The sequence below is a fragment of the Panthera tigris genome, chromosome B4, assembly GCF_018350195.1.
Source record: "Panthera tigris isolate Pti1 chromosome B4, P.tigris_Pti1_mat1.1, whole genome shotgun sequence".
NCBI classification, from domain to species: Eukaryota; Metazoa; Chordata; class Mammalia; order Carnivora; family Felidae; genus Panthera; species Panthera tigris.
This window is the reverse complement of record NC_056666.1, coordinates 107,479,292-107,499,921: the sequence shown is the minus strand read 5'-3', so window position 1 is coordinate 107,499,921 and position 20,630 is coordinate 107,479,292. Positions and strand designations below refer to the sequence as shown.

The 20,630-nt window shown below is 35.2% G+C and overlaps 1 protein-coding gene across 16 annotated transcripts in view; it reads left to right on the top strand.

Moving 5' to 3' along the window:
- Window positions 1–20,630, top strand: part of MGAT4C (MGAT4 family member C) — a 221,948-nt gene that overhangs the window by 188,325 nt on the left and 12,993 nt on the right. For 6 of the 16 annotated variants that reach the window (XM_042992835.1, XM_042992833.1, XM_042992828.1 and 3 more), the window contains 2 exons: window positions 3,676–3,761; window positions 18,323–18,401. The exons of 3 other annotated variants lie outside the window; for them this stretch is intronic. In XM_042992835.1, the coding sequence (XP_042848769.1) occupies window positions 18,325–18,401 (77 nt within the window). In that variant the 5' untranslated portion in view covers window positions 3,676–3,761; window positions 18,323–18,324. Of the gene's footprint in view, window positions 1–3,675; window positions 3,762–18,246; window positions 18,402–20,630 lie in introns of those variants that run through there. 7 more of the 16 variants (XM_042992832.1, XM_042992834.1, XM_042992836.1 and 4 more) reach the window with 4 other exon arrangements.

Genomic DNA, 20,630 nt, shown 5'->3' with positions numbered 1-20,630 from the left:
CTTAATGTAATTATCCTCCTCCCAATCCCTAGAATCTCCCCTCAGGATCAAACTTTTGCATATAACATAGCAATCAAATTAGTAAAATACTGTGTTATAATTAGAAACATTTTCTTTGAAGTTCCACTAAAGGTTTCTTAGATTTTAATTGAAGAGATGCTTTTATCTGTGTTCTCGAATGATAAATTCATCAATTAAAAATCCACTCAAAAATTTTGGGGAACATCTCTGAGGTATATATTTTCCTAAGTAAAGTAAATACTTTGCCTCCAATGAGCCCATAGTTTATTAGGGGGAAATCAGGCAATGCTTCAAAAAGGAGCATAGGGGTGCCTGGGTATCTCAGTTGGTTAAGTGTCCTACTTCAGCTCAGATCATGATCTCATGGTTTGTGAGTTCAAGCCCCATGTCGGGCTCGGTACTGACAGCTCAGAGCCTGGAGCCTGCTTCAGATTCTGTGTCTCCCTCTATCTCTCCCCATCTCCCCCACACACTCTGTCTCTGTCTCTCTCTCAAAAATAAATATTAAAAAAAATTAAAAGAAGGAGAATAATTTGAGCTACTGTGGTGTGAAGCATGGACCATTTGAGCAGACATAGAACACGGTGTTAAGAGGGTGCCTGGGTGGCTCAGTGGGTTGAGCGTCCAACTCTTGATTTCAGTTCAGGTCATGATCTCACAGTGGTGAGATCCAGCCTCTACGTCAGGCTCCGTGCTGATAGCACAAAGCCTGCTTAGGAGTCTCTCTCTCTCTCTTTCTCAAAATAAAATAAACTTAAAAAAAAAACAAACACGATGTTAGAGGTGGAATACTGTCAACTACTAAGGCAAAAGAAGGTGACAGGAGTTCTTAATGACATGCAAAAGAATTTGAACCACCAGCAAATGGAATTATGAAATGTCTCATGCTTGAGAATGACATGGTCATATTTGTTTTAAGAAATACTGCAGAGGAGTGTTACAGAGGGATCTGAAGAATGTAAGATATTCTTTAGAGACAACAGTTGATGGAGCATTTTTAATGGCATGTGTTTGATATTTTCTGAACTAGATACCCTTGCTTTTAAAGACTGGAAAACCTAAATATCTCAGGTCAATGGAGAATATGTAAAATCAAAAGTTATACTGATTACTGACCATTACTAACTATATATATTTTATGTTGATGAAATATTACTGCACATATACAATATTTTTCTAGGAAAAGATGAATATGCACATTAAAGTCTAAAATTGTTATTTCAGAGATGAGCTTAGCAAAGTGAAGTAAATTTTATCATTGGTAAATTTTCTGGAAAATTATAGTAAGAGCTATACTGATGGCTTTGGAGCATCTGAAAGATTCTAAACTGTTTTATGAATTATAAAATATTGTTATGTTTAACATAGTTTCAGTGTTACATGTATTCACATAAATTTCAAGTTTTTGTCTAATCACTGAAATGGATAATTTCCCATTGACTAGAATATTTTATTACTGGGCTAGCATTCTTAACCGATAGAAAGCAGTTAAAATGTGCAGTCTGTAATGACCTGTGTTCTCAATTAATGTTTTTCATTATATGAAGTTCATATAAAAAACATCCAAAAATTCTTGACAAGAAATAGAGTATATTATACTATATGATGTGATCTAAGTAATTAATTAAATATTAGAGTAGCCAATGGAGTACAAATGAGACACTAGTGATTTTTAAAGTATAATTTTCATAATAAAATTATTAAAAATACACAAATGTCTAATTATCTTTAAATAATGCTTCTTGCCAGGATATTTTAAGTTAGTCACTAGCCATTGTATTTGAGGATACATGGAAGACAGGAAAAGTCTTTTAATGCTTGGTTATTGGAAGAGCCAATAGAAAAATATCTATGGAAATGCCTTTTGCAGCCTCTTTCACTGTCTGTTATGTTGCTGTTCAGTTTGCGTACGAGGTGTGGTAGTTTCAAAGTTAAAAATTCTTCATTTCCTGAGGGTTTCCTAATAATGGTTTATTATAGCTCTGTTTTATTACTATTTTTAAGAAGATGGACATATTTATTTGTAATATACTTAGAACTGGTTAATAATGATTTTAAGAAATCAAATTCAATGCAGATTGAAACATGAGTATTTTCTATGGAGATCACCTCCTATTCAGTAAATGGCACCATACATAAATGCATTGTTGTTACTTTAATTGGAAAGTAATGACATTAGTAATGTCTCTGGCTCTGGAAGAATTATAAACACACAAATTGGAAGAGCTAAGAAAGCTTATTTAACTAAGCTGTCAACAGCAATCTCTCAAATCTGCTTAAATTTATTGGGAGGCAGGAAGATCTATTTGAAATGCCGACAAGAAACACAGAACCAGTTCTAACAGTGTTACGTTTAATACACAGGGGTATATTACAAGGTTAAAGAGAGTTGGCAGTATGTATCATAAATGTAGCTACCCTTTGACCCAGCAATTTCACTTATAGGATTATATCAAAAATTATGCGCAATGGTATGTTACAAGATTTTTGTTATATCGCTGTTGAATTTTTTGTAATAAGGAATATTTGGAAATGACTTACAGATACATTTATTAGGAGAGGGCCCAATAAGTAAGTGTTTCAACTAGACCTACAGTTCAATAATTTTAAAAAATAAAGAACCCTATTTGTACTGATGAGAAAAGATTTCTAACGTATGTTAAGAAACAAAAAGACACAAAGCAGTACACATAATATGGTTCAGTGTATTTGTGCTATTTTAAGTAGAGCTGTGTGTGCTATGTCTGTGTATGTGTAGAAAAGGCCCTGGGAAATTAAGTTATGGAAGGAATGGTTATTTCTAGTAGGAACTTTGGGGTATGGTAGTTTACTGCTTCTATTTTTTATACCCTCTTTCATTATTGTGTATTTAAAGAAAATGAATATAATATAGTTTCTCTGTCTCACTCATTATGAACAGGACTTAGATACTTTGTTTATTGTAGCATTAGTTTTTATTTTATATTAGCAAAACCATGAGAGTTAAGGACATATACATGCTATCACAACTACAGACATATCTATGATACTATAAGCAGTATTTCTCCTAATTTATCATGATACTTTCACTACTATGGGTCAGTATGGCCATTTGGTTTGAATCTCAACCAGTATGCAACCCTGGACAAGTTTGCTAAACATTCCCTAAAGCCTCTTTTTTCTTGATTAAAAAATGGATATCATAGTCTCTGCCTATTGAAGTTCTTGCAGGAAGAAAATAGACAGTGAATGTAGAAAGTCCTATAGCACGGTGCCTATCATATAATACATTTCCCTAAAATGTAGATTTTTTAGTGTTCGTTCATAGTTGATAGTCTATTTTCCTCAATAAATTATAGAATTCCTAAAACAACATATATAAATATTATTCAATAAATGCATTTGCAAAAGTATTTAATTCTCTAATAACATTTTTAGCTATTGAATATAGAAATATAACTATTTTAATATAAAAGAGCCAGAGGTTAGCCTTGAAGAAACATATTTTATGTAATTCTTTCATTTTAATCGATTATCTGCACAATGCCATGAGTCAGTGATGTTTGGAGTACATGTGGGAAATAATGCAAAATAGATTACAAGAATGAACATAGGAAAATTGGATTTCACTGTTGAAATTATTAATTTCTTTCTCAAATGAGTTTTTCATTACAGATTTTCATTATGCACTCAGGCCATAGCTTCCTAATCAATAAAGTAATTCCTACCATGGGAGAATGAAAAGGAAGAGAGACTGAAAGGTTGGTATAAAAATTATATTTTGGGGCGCCTGGGTGGCGCAGTCAGTTAAGCGTCTGACTTCAGCCAGGTCACGATCTCGCGGTCCGTGAGTTCGAGCCCCGCGTCAGGCTCTGGGCTGATGGCTCGGAGCCTGGAGCCTGTTTCCGATTCTGTGTCTCCCTCTCTCTCTGCCCCTCCCCCGTTCATGCTCTGTCTCTCTCTGTCCCAACAATAAATAAAAAAAAAAAAAAAAAAAAAAAATTATATTTAAGGAACTGGTAATGAATCTAGATTTAAATTTACTTATTTCTTTTTAAAACCCCTTGACTTTTTAAGAAATCAGTAACCATAGGGAAAAGACAAAGTTTTGATTCTGTTTCCATTTGAGGGTAACCCAAATGAACTAATATTGTTATACAACTGTTAATATTACTAGATTTAATTATAACCTTGTGAGTCTAGGAATTGAAAAAAATTAAACTGATACATTAGAAATTTTTAAGATTTCTGATAACAAAGTGAAGGAACAGAATTGAGACTTTAAAATCCATTAAAAAAATGTCAATGATACCTTTGCTGTCAGTATCCCTAGGCCACAGACATTGCAGCTTTCCATTTGAACATTTAACTACAGAAATGACTGCTTCAATTTCACCAAGAGCAGGCTGTAGGATAGTTGATGATATTTGTTTTCCTGTATCTGAATTAGCACCGCTAGTCAACTTGAAATTTTGTATCAGTCTAGCTCTATGAATTAGAATTTTATGGCCTAAGTTGTCCATTTAGATATTGAAGTACAGTTAGAAGAGTGTTTATAGAAATGAAAACTATCTTCCATAAAATTAATATATGAGCAGTTATTTTACAAAACATAAAAAGAGAAAGAAGAATTTAAATATTCTTCAGCTCAGAAAACATTTTTTACCTTTAGAACTAAATAATACCTTCTCATATTTTTGCTTCACTTTTTTTTGCATAACTTTAAACATATATTATACATAACAGCACCTGGGTGGCTCAGTCAGTTAATTATCCAACTTTGGCTCAGGTCATGATCTCATGGTGTGTGAGTTTGAGCTCCGTCTGGGGCTCTGTGATGACAGCTGAGACCTGGAGTCTGCTTTGAATTTTGTGTCTCCCTCTCTCTCTGCCCCTCCCCCTCTCATGCTCTGTCTCTTTTCTCTCAAGTGTGAATAAACGTTAAAATTTTTTAAAAAATTTTATATGTAGAATTTGAGGTGCTTTTTAAAACAAATATGTTGTTTTAAAGGCTCTCTATGTTTATTACAGAAAACTAGGAAATACAGAGGAGTATAAAGAAGTAACAATCACTCATACTTGTATGAAACACCTACAACCAATATTAATATGTCATTGTAGCTCTTTAATCTGTTTTCTATATGCATTTTTGCAAAGTTAAAATTTTAGATGTATTTTAGAATAGTAAACATATAAGAACATTTGTAGGTCTTAGATAAAACGGCATATGTGGAGGTGATTTATTGACAAATTATAATGGACATTTTCATTCAGGAAGAGTTTTAAAGATAGAGAAAAAATTTCATTTTTCAAGATTGTTGACACAGAAGTAATCTGTAAGTTACCCAACTCAACTCTACCTCTCCAAAAGCCAAAATTTGCTGGCAATTATGCTTGTAAACACCAAACAATGTAAATGTTATGGCCATCCGTAAGCATACACAGTTTGTGAATGGAAAAATTCAGTTACTGCTTTAAGTGGCTACAATGAATCATATATTCTACTTGAGCATTGGGTGTAGTTTTATTAACATATTTCTTGATTCCAGAAAATTCAAAGGTATGAAATAGCAAAAGCTTTGTAGTATTTAATACAAAGTCCTGTTTCACCGCTCAGATTCAAAATCAACACGAGGATACCTAAGTCCTATTGGTTTCTTAAATTCAGAATCAGAACTAAGGAAATGCTACAGTCCTGGGGCACCTGGGTGGCTCAGTCAGTTAAGCATCTGACTTTGGCTCAGGTCATGATCAAAAGGTTAAGATTTTTTTTTTTAAGATTTTATGTTTAAGTAATCTCTACATGCAACGTGCGGCTCCAACTTGCAAACCCGAGATCAAGAATCACATGTTCTACCAACTGAGCCAGCCAGGCTCCCCAAGAAGCACCTCATTTGTAGAGCTTTCTGATAAACTGAGTAGACTGGAATGCATAAAAAGTCAGAGAATCAGAAAGACCCGTCCTTTATCACACCTATGTATCACACCTTGCTATATATGGTCCCTGGGCACATCACTTAACCTATCCGATCTTTAGGTTTTTTATTTGTAATGTGAGAATAATCACGAAATATGTTCTTATCTACCCCATGAGTTTTGTGGAAGATTTAACAAAATTTTACAGCCCTCTGAGTCGGTTATCATCATCATCATCATCATTTTTTCTTCCCCACCACAACTCAAAACAGCTTTCATAATCATGATCTGCCTAAGCACTAACTCCTATATTCTTGCTAAAGTACTTAGTAAGTACTTTAATTTTTTTTAATGGTTATTTATTTTTGTGCTCGTTTCAGCAGCACACATACTAATGTTTATTTATTTATTTATTTATTTATTTTTTTATTTTTGGGACAGAGAGAGACAGAGCATGAACGGGGGAGGGGCAGAGAGAGAGGGAGACACAGAATCGGAAACAGGCTCCAGGCTCTGAGCCGTCAGCCCAGAACCTGACGCGGGGCTCGAACTCACGGACCGCGAGATCGTGACCTGGCTGAAGTCGGACGCTTAACCGACTGCGCCACCCAGGCGCCCCACTAATGTTTATTTTTGGGAGAGAGAGTGAGACAGAGCGTGAGCAGGGGAGGGCCAGAGAGAGGGAGACATAGAATCTGAAGCAGGCTCCAGGCTCTGAGCGGTCAGCACGGAGCCTGACGCGGGACTCGAACCACAAACCCTGAGAACATGACCTGAGATGAAGTCAGACACCTAACCGACTGAGCCACCCAGGCACTCTGCAAGTACTTTAAAGTACTCAATGTTGGCTATTATTGATTCCACACCAGCTAGCCCTTTTTAGCTCAATGGAAGGAAACTCGAGATCTGTAAGAGAATGATATTCTAAAAGAGAAGTTGGTAAATAAAGAACATTTCTTGTCTTAGCTTCCGTGTTGAAAAAACTGACTATGATTTCTTCCCAATCCTCATCTCAAGTTTTACTATTTTAACAGTCCATGACAGGAAACCTGCTTGTCAATGCCATACATTTTCTATCTGTGTTTCTATCTGCTTCAAGTAAACCAGAAAATAATCTTGCTGGTTATCACTGTGAACCCTAAGGAATAATCTAGCCTCTATAATTTTCCACTTTGCTACCACCTACGGTTACAAGTGAACCATACAACTTGGGACTGTAAAAAAAAAACAACAAAAACCTTGAATTAAAATACAATTACATTTGTTCCATCAATATCTGAGCCTTTTGTAAAAAATGGAATGGTAATCATGTTTTATAAAACCTTTCCCGTTTTTGTGACTTCCTGAAGCTTTTGCTATGTCAGCAACATTCTTTTTTTTTCATCAGAAAGTATCGAATACTGCCCTGAGGGTGTGTGCTGCCTTCCACAAAGTAGAAAAGCAAATTGGGCAAGCATTAAAAAAGGCAAGCCAAGCAAGTCAGATACATATAGTGCCACATGTCAGACAGATGAACAGTTGATGGCAAGACTCACTTTGTGATTTTCCCTGATGTGGGGTTAAGTGCTGGATACAAGCCCATATGATTTGGAGAATATAATTTTACTTTTTCATTTTGTTGATTTAAAAATAGACTATCAAATAAAATATAAATTAAAGCTTAGTGCTTTGGAGTAGATTAATGTAGCCACATTCATTTAGATGGGTAGGGATATGAGTTCCCTTGTTTGTTTGTTTGTTTTCTTTTCTTTTGTTTTAATAATGTTTATTTTGAGAGAGAGAGAGAGAGAGCGCGCGCAAGTGCAAGTGGGGGAGGGGTAGAGACAGAGACAGGGAGACAGAGAATCCCAAGCAGGCTCCACATAGTCAGCACAGAGCCCCATGCAGTGCCTGAACTCACAAACTGTGAGATCATGACCTGAGCTGAAACCAAAAGTCAGATGCTTAACCAACTGAGCCACTCAGGTGCCCCTTGGCTTCCTTTTTTTTTTTTTTTTTTTTTTCCAGTCTCTTCTACAGTCATGGAATAATTTGCACTGGGGAAGTTTGGTTTTACCCTAAAGAGCTGTAGAGAGAACCACACTCATTAACATTTTGTGGTTTGTTGTATGTAGTCCGAGTAACATTCTAGAAACATGAAGAATTCGTGATAACATGCACAAGCATATGCACTTGAAGCAAACAGCTCTGTGGTGTAATAATTCACTTGTCACTTCACATCAGCATCAATTCTTTAATAAATGACAATTTTTCCTGAGTTGATGAAAACTAGCACACAAATTTCCACAGTGTCTTCCCAAGAAGAAAAATAATGAAGTGTTTCTGCATCTAATACTTTATCTGTGTCCATGAGCAATGATTTGAAATAAATAATATTTATTTTGTTATAATGACATAATCTTTATCTCTCTATATATGCATATGTATGATGTAGTAAAGATAAGCAGATGGTCCACAGATCCAAATAATATCAGTCCCAAAATTATATGGCCTTTAAAACTGTGCACCATATCTGAATTCTGATATTAGATCAGATTACATCTGTCTCAGGCTCTCCAGGCACAAGCTAATTACTCTGTTTTTCTAGTGGTCTTCTAAATGTTCACAGTGTCAACATTAATTCTTTTTCTGCTGCATTTCTTAAATATTGTAATAGATTTTGACTTATCTCAGTTATAAAATATTTCAACCCACTAAATGCTAACACAAACAACTGGTATTATCCTCACTTTTTCCTTAAATTATAAAACAAACAAAAAAGAGTCTATGGTACTTTGATAATGGATAAAGTTAAGTTTTGCATTTTTTGCAAACAAAAACCCTACAGTCTACATTATAGGCCTGGGTCATGGCAGGGGAGATCTTAGACAAGGTTTAAGGGTGGTGTTGGAAAGAAATACAAATATTCATGGGCCAGTAGCTTTCCCATAGCTCCAAGTTTAAGATTTCTACAACACGACTCCCATGCACCCGCGCGCACACACACACACACACACACACACAATAACAGTTGTTTGCTCTCTTAAAACAAAACAACAATAACAAAAAAAAACACTTCTGTAAGTACTAACATGATATGATAAGAAGCTTTTACAAAAAAATCTATACATAAAAATCTCAGAATCCAAAGGGAAATAAGACATCTAAAAACAGTATCAAGAAGCAGAAAGTTTTAAGTAAATTAAGAGATGTATAGATAGAATGGTAAGAGTTCAAAAAAGTAAAAAACAATTTTTGACTGAAAATGGGGTTCAGGGAAATCTGCAGCCAGAAGGGAACTTTTTGGTGACCTAAAATTAAATTCCAAGTGGGAATTTGTAACAAAAGAGAGCAAATCCATGAAGAGTAAAATGTGAACAACACTACTTTTTTTAAACTGATACACAGAAAATACCAAGCTTAAGGAGGAAAGGAATTATGTAGGAAATCATGCCCACAGATAAAACAACTTATTGTTAAGCCTTTGAGAAATAAAAAGTAGTTTGGCACACCTCTTGGCATTTTGTGCTTGTAAACAGTTCAATCCTGAAATTTCTCTCACCATGGTAGGGATTTCAAAACTAACATGCAGATTGCTTTTCACTTCTATGTCATTTAACTTTACCTCTAATACAAGCCTGATTCTGCTCAATGTTGGATTCTAAAGGAGGGTCCAACAAAGCTTTCTTAGAGATCTGTTGCATTTGAGCTATCATTAGGCACGGGGATGCTGATGTTGGTATAGGGAAATTTCATATTACTGCTGGAACTATCCCATTTGCACACAATTTTAGTTTCCATAGCTTGGGTCTAGCCACAACCTGAGGCCAAAGCAAGTTGAAGTCCTGGCAATACCAAGCCATCTTCCTGTGTTTCAACCAGGATATTAAAACAATCATCCTAGTTTTAAAATTGCTGGGTGATACGAGACTTCAACACTGTGACAAAACTTTGTTAGCACCAGATTGGTAGAATGAAGAGTTCCAATACACTGTATGAACATTTGTGTCTAAAAAGGTATTGTCCTATTTGAGTTGATTCACAGATTGCAGCTCATCAAAGATTCTGGAGCCCATTCAAGAAGGGGTTATTATTCAGTTTTGCTTGATCCTTGTTTTGTTGTGTTTTTGTTTTTCATCTGCCTAACTTCTAAGCAAATCCAATTTTTTTAGCCATTTTTTCTGGACTGTCTGGAAGATTGTCAATCCTTCCACTTGCACTCAATGTAGTTACAGTCGTTTCAGGGCTGCATCTCTGAGAAAGGATGTAGGCCATTTCTGTGGAGTTGTCTCCCTACAACCACACACACTGTGATGTACACAAAATCCAGAGAATGTCAGTCTTGTAGAACTTCAAAGCTAGTGGAACAGTAGTGTTTAATTATGATTACTTTCTTTGCATTTTAACTGTATACAAGCAAAACATTAGGAGAAAGTACTTTAACTGCACTAAAGGTCAGAGGGAGGCCATCAGGAGTTGGCAGCTCAGATCACTGAGGTGCCATCTTGAAATGATCTGCATGAAGCTGCTTAAGTTTTATATTTCTTCCTCCAGTTACTGCAGCAATTGCTAAGGCTCCTCAAGCAATCTAAGTTTCACCGTGGTTGCAACTTTGCAATGTGTTTCTTCCAGTTAGGTGATTTGGGACACAGTCACAACCTATATAAACTTCAGTGTCCTCAAAGAGGAGATATCTTTCACATAGTCAAGAAGGGTGGTGTTGGCCTGCAATGGATTCTCTGCTGACTGCAGAACACACAGCTTGTACGGAGGCAGAAACGGGAGACAGTACCCAAAGCAATGAGACTCCCACCATAGTAGATGCAAGCTATTTTTTTATTCCCTGTAGGAAAAGTAGTTTGTTTCCGTTTAATATAAAACGACTTTCATTATTCCAAAACAGAACAAGCTTTGGTTTTTTTACCTCAGGAGTCGGGAGGGGAAATAGGACACAGGATGAAGAGATTGTAGTTTTGATCCAAAAGAATTGTTCAGATTCTCTGTCTCCTCTACCTGCCCAGGGTTCCTTGGCTGTCTTCCAAGTATCGTTTCCCAGGAAATGAAAATACAAATAAAAGTGCAGCTAATTCCAGAACTTGAAAATCAAAATACTTTTTAAGAGCCATTAGGTTCCCCTTCCCCCATTTTTGCAAAGAGTAGAACTGAAACAGACTGGCTAAATTGGCATCTAAACACTTTTCACTACATAAAACTTGGGGTCCAGGATGGCAGGGAATGTTGGGATCCGAACGGACCTACTCTTTGAGATCTGTGCAGGGCGGAGGGGAGGGGGGGTAGGGGAGGGGAGACGGAGGAGAAGTGGGGGCAGAGTGGGAGGGCAGCACAGTCCTTTTACTTACACACACAGTTTACCTCAGCGCATTGTTTTATCATTAAGATGACTGAGATCATTTGCAGGCCGCTTTCTTGATTTCTGCCCTGCGGCACACCTGAGCCCTGTTGTTAGTTTTTCCTCCTAACCTCACCCATCAGTCATCTTTTTAAAGCCCCCCAACCTGGAAACACATCCTGACATCTAGCTTAGGTCTTCTCACTTGGAGCTGAGGAGCCAAACTTCCAAAACTAGGTCCTGCTTCCTGTTTAGTGGCTGATAATAAACAAATGATGAATGGCATGCCGGTAGGAAAAACCATTAGCATAAGCAATTTCTGTTGCCAAAGTTAAAGGAAGTATTAACCTGAACTTTGATAATGGCTGTGAGAATGTCAGGGAGAAATTGTGGCAGGTGAGAGATTGAAGGCTCAAGACTGAACTGGGAATATTTCTGAGTTTGGGAGAGCGGAGGCAAAAAACTTTTGAGGTGATTTGAGTAGGTGATTAGAAATCTAGCCCTATGAAAAGGACGAGCAAGCTGGAATGGAAAATCATCCTGTAGTTTTAGATTCATTGTGTTTGTGTGATCAGCAGGAAATCATTATTCAAAAATTGGAAATAGACTCAGGTAGAAATCCTAGCTGATGATCTAAAGTTTGAATTTTGCTCCGAAAGTGGTTGTAAGAGAGGTTACATAATGCCAAAGGTTGTAAAGAAAAGAAGATTGGACAGAACGGTGGGAAAGAACAATATTATAGGAGGGAAAGATTACTAGTAATGTCTTATATCCTCTTTGGGAATGGTTTGTAAAGTTAAGAAGACAAAATTCAGATAGGATTAGTATTAAATAGTGAAAAAAAATAGTACCTTCTCACTGATTTATTAGTTACATTGTTGGTGAATATTGCTCTATTTGTGTATAATTATGTGTATATCAGTGTATACGAATATATGCTACACTATATAATTTCAAAATTATATATAAATACATGAATATATAATATACAATTTATATGTGATATATTTATCCACATATCCATGTATAAAAATCTTTATGAAAGGAAAGAGTGAAAATAATTTATTTCCATTAAAAAATGAATTATTTGGTATAGTGTCACATCAAAATGATTCTTAAATAGTTATGTCTTTGAAGTAGTTTCATATATGTGAACATTCAGCACTGGGTCTTCCAAAGAGGCTGTGATTCTGCCTTAAATAAAAAAAAAATGAAATCTTATTGAACCAGATGTGCCAACTTTGCTTGCATTTGGAGCAGGGGAGTAGGGATTTTATATATCCCTATTTCCATAACTATATTCACAATTAACAGTGTTGTATTACAGATTTCTGACAAAGAAGCTGGTTTTGAAACATTTGCAGTAAAACTACTAAACATGTCCCATTACACATGCAAGAGAGAAAGTATATTGTAACATATGTTGTCAGCAAATAAATCTCTTGTGACATTTAGGGTATATAAAGATGATGATATATCATCCTGAAAAAATAATTCACTCAAACCATGATAATAGGAGTTATCATTTTTCTAAATGAACCTAATCTGTAATAATTAACCATGACCTCTGAAAAACACTTTCTACCTCTCTAAAATTATTCCAAGACTATGTGGAAAATTTCTCACAAATAAAACATTGTTTGAACATGGAACCAAAATACGGCTCAAATAACCTGTCTTCATTTGTGTGACTGATGTTTTTAAGCAGGAGCATGCTAGTGTAGTCTATGTTATCAGGATGTGCTCACCTGTGTAATAATTTCAAAACCAAGTTTTTATTTTCTTTTTTTTTTAATTTTTTTTAACGTTTATTTATTTTTGAGACAGAGAGAGACAGAGCATGAACAGGGGAGGGTCAGAGAGAGGGAGACACAGAATCCGAAACAGGCTCCAGGCTCTGAGCTGTCAGCACAGAGCCCGACGCGGGGCTCGAACTCATGGACCGCGAGATCATGACCTGAGCTGAAGTCGGCCGCTTAACCGACGGAGCCACCCAGGCGCCCCCCGAGTTTTTATTTTCTTAATGGTGTTTTGTTTTTTTGTTGTTTTTGTTTTGTTTTGTTTTTTGTTTGTTTGTTTGAGAGAGAGAGAGAGGCAGAGCAGGAGCAGAGGAAGGGCAGACACACACACACACACACACACACAATCCGAAGCAGGTTCCAGACAGCTGTCAGCACAGAGCCCAATGCGGGGCTCAAACCTATGAACCAGAATATCATGACCTGAACCAAAGTTGGACACTTAACCGACTGAGCCACCCAGGTGCCCTTTTACTTTCTTTTAATACTTTGTTTGTAAACGATGGTGAGCTTGGGTTTGCCATGTTCAATTTAGTGATTTTCAATAGATACTCAGTTTTATTAGTTACTTGTACCAACATCCTTTTTTTTTCACACTGGGACCCTGAGAGACTAATGCTGTTGTTGAGCATCTGTGGCTTAAAAATGGCTACCCAGTAATGCTATTATGATATCTGGGAGTTACCTTGCTTTTAAATCTCTCTACTTCCCGCCACCACATTTCCACCCAAGCCATCAGCAGCATCTCTTTCATAGATGCTTTCTCCTCCTTTGTTGGATTATTTGGTATTACATTGATTTATGGTCAGACAGGAAACATTCTTTAAAATCCCTACATACCATGTATACTTTGTTGGCCAAAACACACACACAAAATTTAAATATTAAGAGATAACATTGGATTATTTAGAGTCTCTGTCTTTGCTATTTTTTTTTGACTATTTAAACTGTCAGATTCTGAGAGAAGAATATTGCTATCTCTCACTGTGTTTGTGGATCTATATACATATGCTTATGTTTCTGAGAGTTCTTGATTTATACAAATGTCTGCTCTCATGCTTGACAGTTTTTGGACTCTTGACCTGTCTTGCTCTGTGAATGTTTATGGGCTCCTCACATCAGACGTTTTGACTTAAGAATCTTCTCGTTTCAGATTTACGAAGTAGCTCGTTGTGTTATTTGCTCATGTTTTGTAGAGAATTGTGTCATCTAGCATCACAACGTGGCTCAAATATAGTAGTTTTATGCTTTTATGGCCTATATTCACTCACATTGTATAATAGGGTGTCAAACTGTGCTCTCATTATTTAAACTTGCTTAAAATACTTTGCTCATCCCTTGATCATTAGCCTTCTTGAATTACTGTTTTAAATATGTTTCTTTTATACAATTTAAAGTTCAGGTTTGTGTGTATTTGTACATGTGTGTGCATCCACACATGCAAAACAGTTTGAAAATCTTTTTCTTTTAAAAAATGAATTAGGGCCCCAGGGTGGCTCAGTTGGTTAAGCATCCTACTCTTGGTTTCGGCTCAGGTCATGTTCTCATGGTTTGTGGGTTCAAGCCCCACATTGGGCTCCACACTGACAGTGCAGAGCCTGCTTGGGATTTTCTCTCTCTCCCTCTGTCTCTGCCCCTCCCCTGCTCGTGCTCTCTCTCTCTCTCTCTTTCTCAAATAAACTTTAAAAAAATAATGAATAAATAAATAAATAAATGAGCTAAGCCCATTTGCATTTATTGATACTACTAATGTGTTTGGTCTCAACTCTGTTGTCTTATGGTATACTTCCTCTCTGTATGATGGAATATTTAGTATATTTCTCCATGTGGTAGATTTTTTATATATTTTTCTTTAATTTCTTTTGGTACTTGCTATTTGGAGTTTTTAAATTTTTCTGTTGTGGTTATCTTTTATTAATACCTTTAATTATGCTGTTAGTCCCATTTCCTTAGTTTAGCTTCTGATACTTGTTTTGTCTGTTTTAAATCATAGCCTTTGACTCACACCTGTTATCTAGACAGTGTAGATATCGATGAGCTTATTCTACTTCCCCTTCCTCTCTTTCCCCACGTTTTTAGTTGGTTAGTTTCTTGTACTGTCAGAATATATAGCATTTACACACTATTCCTCCACCATATTCTCTCCATGTGTTTAAAAAATAGATGTACAATTAAATGTATTAAATAAATTAGATATATTGATATACTGATATCGTTCTGTGCAGTGTTGCCTTTTGTCAAAGTTTCCTCAAGCTATTCAAGAATGGTTAACTTCAAGACATAACTGATTCCATCTTAAATATAAAAAAGAATATTTAACAACTGTAGGCAACACAACCAACTCATTTTACATTTGCCAGATCATTTATAATGGAAAGAAAAACAGGTGGCGTTAGATGTCCCAAGTAACATTAAAAGCAAGACAATAATGCAATAATATTTCTCAAGAAAAAGGGAAGAAAGCACAGGCAAGGAATTTTATAACCAGCAAGATGTTTCTGACCACAATGCAGAAATAGGGAGCAGATTTACCTTCTCTCCTTAAACAACTGAAAAACCAGACTAAATGTGTGAAACAAATTTATACACATGAACAATAAGCAGAAAAGGGTATGATTCATGATACAAAGGAAACAATTGAGGTGATTGCCACCGCTTACTGTTCAGAGTTTCTAGACTATAGTACCAGGGGAGAGAACCCAATGAGACAGGTGGTCTCCCTGAGGTGACGAGATGTAGTTGAGAATTTTGAGATTCTGAAACGGCTACAATTTCTAGGCAGAGTACCAGAGAGGAGAAAGCTGCATGGAGACTACAATTGGAGAGAGAGAGAGAGAGAGAGAGAGAGAGAGAGAGAGATTGAGAAATCTACAAAGGGTTTTCCTTATGTCTGTAGCTGAGCACCTACTGCATATGTGTGAGAACACTATCCAACACTGATAAGGAATTGCTGAAAAAAAAACAATTGGAATGGTTTCTGGAATGCAAAGGCAGAAATAATCATGTTTTCTTCATCTAGAATAGAAAAAAAATTAATACATTGAGCGTCAGATAGAGTACTCAGAAGAGTATTGCCTTAGCAGTGGGGTAAAATTAGCCATAGACTGGAGACTTCTCTGAAACAAGCACTCTGATAGCAGAAGTCAACAAAGAGGATAATGATTAGAAAGGGAATTACACACACACACACACACACACACACACACATATATATATATATATGATTATTTAATATTTGGTTATATTTGGTTTAAATTCTAATCAATCAATATAATCCATCATATTGAAAGAATAATGGAGACAAAAACTTCCATATGATCAACTTAGCAGATGAGCAGTATTTGGCAAAATCCAATATTTATTAATGGTAAAAAATATCAACAATTTAAGGATAGAGGGAAACATCCTCAGTGAGATAACATGCATCCCTATAATATCAGAAAAAATTTACTGTCACTACTTCATTGCTTCTATTTAATATACTGAAGGCTGTTGCCAGTAAATATATAAGGCAGCAGCAGCAACAAATTGTAATAGCTTATAGATTCAAAAATAAGCATTAAAACTGCCTTTGCTTACAGATGCTATGACTGTTTAAGAAGGTCACATGACTCAAGGTGTCAATATTAAAATATCAGTTGTATATTTCTAGATCCCAATAACTTAGCTGTACATCCAACAAATTCTTAAATCTTATGCATCTTGCTTTTTGTAGAAATTTTTATTGATTATAAGATTATTTATTTGCAGACCCATTAGGTCCTAATAAATTCTAACTAGTTTTTTTCTGTCAAAATAGACAATTATGATAAAATTTCCATAGAAATACAAGGGACCTGAAATAGCCAAAAACATCGTGGAAAAGAAGAGTGACATAAAGGACTCACCTTATGTTATTTCAAGACATACTAATGAGGTTCCAATTAGGATAATTTAGTATTGGCATTAAGATAGAAAAATAGATGGGCACCTGGGTGGCTCAGCACGTTAAGTATCTGACTCTTGGTTTCAGCTCAGGTCATGATCTCACATTTAATGACTCCGAGTCCCACTTTGGGCACCATACTGACAGTGCAGAGCCTGCCTGGGATTCTCCTTCTCCCTCTTTCTCTGCCCCCCTACCTTGCTCCCTCAGTCTATTGCAAAATGAATAAATAAACATAAAAAAATTTTAAAAAGATAGACAAATAGATTAATATACCAAAGATAGATTTATATATATATACATATATATGTGTATATATATATACACATATATATGTATATATATACCAAATATATATAACCACACATATATCAAATTGATTTTCAGCAAAGGCACCAAATATAGTCTTTCTTTCTACAAGTGGTACTTGAGCAACTAATGAAGTCTATAGGATAAAAAAGGAACCTCATCCTCTTCCCCACACCATAAGCCAAAATTCATTTGAGATCATTTGTAGACTTAAACTTAAAAGCAAAAACTATAAAGCTCCTACAAGAAAACAGGAAAATATGTGTATGATGTGAATTAGGTGATAGTTTGTTAGAACACAAAAAAGCACTACAATACAAAAAATTATAAATTCAACTTTACCAACATTAAAAAAACTATTCCTCATCAAAAGGCACTGTTAACTTTTTTTTCTGGTATACCTTTATTTTTATTGAAATATATTTGATGTATAATACTGTGTAACCATAAGCATGTATATTTGCTAGCTTTATATATTGTAACATAATTGTCATTATAGTAATAACACCTCCATCATATCATGTAATGATCATTTCTTTGTTCTGATGGGAATAATTAAAACCTGGTTTCTTAACATGTTTGATGATTTTAATACCATATTGTGTCTCTAGTCACTATACTGTGCATTAAATCTCTTGTTATTGTGCTGTGCAGTGTTGCATGATCTTTCAAGTAGGTAAAAATGAAATCTAAAGACACTATCTTTGCAGGGGATTTAACCTTTCATTGAACACAGCTGAATATTCAGAGTTTTTCATTTTCATTTCATTTTCTGATAATGACAAGGAGAAAAATGTAAACAGAAAGATTTGCTTCATAATTATTAGATGAATCAGATGATGAATGCAAAATGAGTGGTACTCTTGACAACACGATAATGGTAAAATTGATAGTATAAAAACTCATATGAATTGCTGAGTAAAGGATAGATGTATAAAGAATAAAGAAAATGTGGTATTTTCATTCAGAACATCCTCAGACAGAGAGGATTTCATCTCACAACATGATGCAACAAAAGCCTAACGATTCTATTTTGCTAAACAGGTATGGAACAGTATTCATTCATTTCTTATGATGTTTGCAACAAAATTTACTTGATAAGATTATCATCACACAAATGCAGGTGTGTAAACAAAAATAATTGTAAAGATATAGATGATGTAGACATGAGATTAGTGTTTCTACAGTTATTATGAATCAAATAAGAAGGTTGTTCTTGCTTTAACAAACTTATGAACCATCAAATTTTCCAAGAGTCTTGAGTATTGATGTTTCAGGGTACCTGAAGTAACAATATCTATCTGAGATGTACTAGAAATTTGGAATCAGAGCTTACAAGATGGATATGTTCTTCCTTCAGGAATGATGGTTGAGCAGTTTTTGAAGCATCATATACTTGGGGGACATACACTTTCAAATTGTAAAAAATTAAGAATAACATTTGAGTTACCTATGTTTAAATTCTTATATTTATAATGAAGTTGTTTTCATAATCATTTTTTGCTCTTATAAAATTATTTGTAAAATGAGTTAAAATAATAACAGACACAAATCTATTGTCTAAATTGGAAAAGATACTCAACATCACTAATCATCAAGGAAATGCAAATCAAAACCACACTGAGATATCACTTCACACCAATCAAAATGGCTACTATCAAAAAAGACAAGAAATAGATGGGGCAACTTGGTGGCTCAGTTGGTTGATTGTCTGACTCTTGATTTTGGCTCAGGTCATGATCTCATAGTTTCATGAGTTCGACCCCATGTCAGGCTCTGTACTGCTTGAAATCCTCTCTCTCCCTCTCTCTCTGCCTCTACAGTGTTCATGCTGTCTCTCTCAAAAAAAAAAAAACAAAAAAAAAACTAAAATAAATACAATAACATAACATAACATAACATAACATAACATAACATAACATAACATAACATAAACAACAAATAGTAAGTGTTGGTGAGGATGTGGAGAAAAGGGAACCCTCATGCACCACTGGTGGGAAAGTAAATTGGTGCAACCGCTATGGAAAATAGTGTGGAGTTCTCTCAAAAAATTAAATATAGAAATACCATTTGATCTAGTAATTTCACTACTGAAATTACTTTCAAATAAAATAAAACAATAATTTGAAAAGACAGACGCTTCCCCATGTTTGTGGCAGCATTAGCTACAATAGCCAAGATATGGAAGCAACACAAGTGTCCCACAATAGATGAACGAATAAAGAAGGTACATCTACATCTACATCTACATCTACATCTATATCATCTATATTATATCTATATATCATCATCTATATCTATATCATCTATATTATATCTATATATCATCATCTATATCTATATCATCTGTACCTATATCTGTATCATCTATCTATATGCATATATTTATACACACACACATGCATGCACACATGCACACATGCAATGAAATACTACTTGTGCTTAAAAAAATGAGATCTTGCCATTTGCAGCAACATGGATGGATTAAGAGTTATGCTATGTAAAATAAGTCAGAGAAAGAAGGATACCATATGATATCCTTCTATGTGGAACCTAAAAAATAAAACAAATAAATTCTTAAAAACGGAGAACAAGATGGTTGTTGCCAAACGGAAGGTAGGTGAAGGGATGGGCATAACAAATGAAGGGAGTTAAGATGTACAAACTTCCATTCATGTAATAAATAAGTCACAAATATGAAAGTACAGCATATGGAATATAGTCAGTAATACTATAATAACAGATGGCAACTACATTGATCATAGGGAGGACTGAGTAATGTATAGAATTTTCAAATCACTATGTCGTACACTTGAAACTAATGTAGCATTGTGCGTCAAGAATACTTCACTAACAATTTTTTAAAAATATTTTAACGTTTATTTATTATTGAGAGACAGAGAAACACAGAGTGTGAGCAGAGGAGGGGTAGAGAGAGGAGGAGACATAGAATCTGAAGTAGGCTCCAGGCTCTGATCTGTCAGCAGAGAGCCCAATGCAGGGCTTGAACTCACAAACTGCGAGATCATGACCTGAGCCAAAGTCGGTCGCTTAACCAATGGAGCCACCTAGGCGCCCCTTCACTACCAATTTTTCTTAAATCTATTGTCTGAAAGAGCTTGTGTAGAGTTAGTATTATTTTTTCCTGAAAAATAGTTGGTAAAATTCACCAGTAAGCCATATGAACATGAGGTTTCTTTTCTATATTTTCTCCTGGGTTTACTAAAATATAATTGACATAAGACAATTTGTAAGTATAAAATATACAATGTGATGATTTGATACATGTATATATCACAAAATGATTACCATAATAAGGTTAACACCTCCATCACCTCACATAATTACCTTT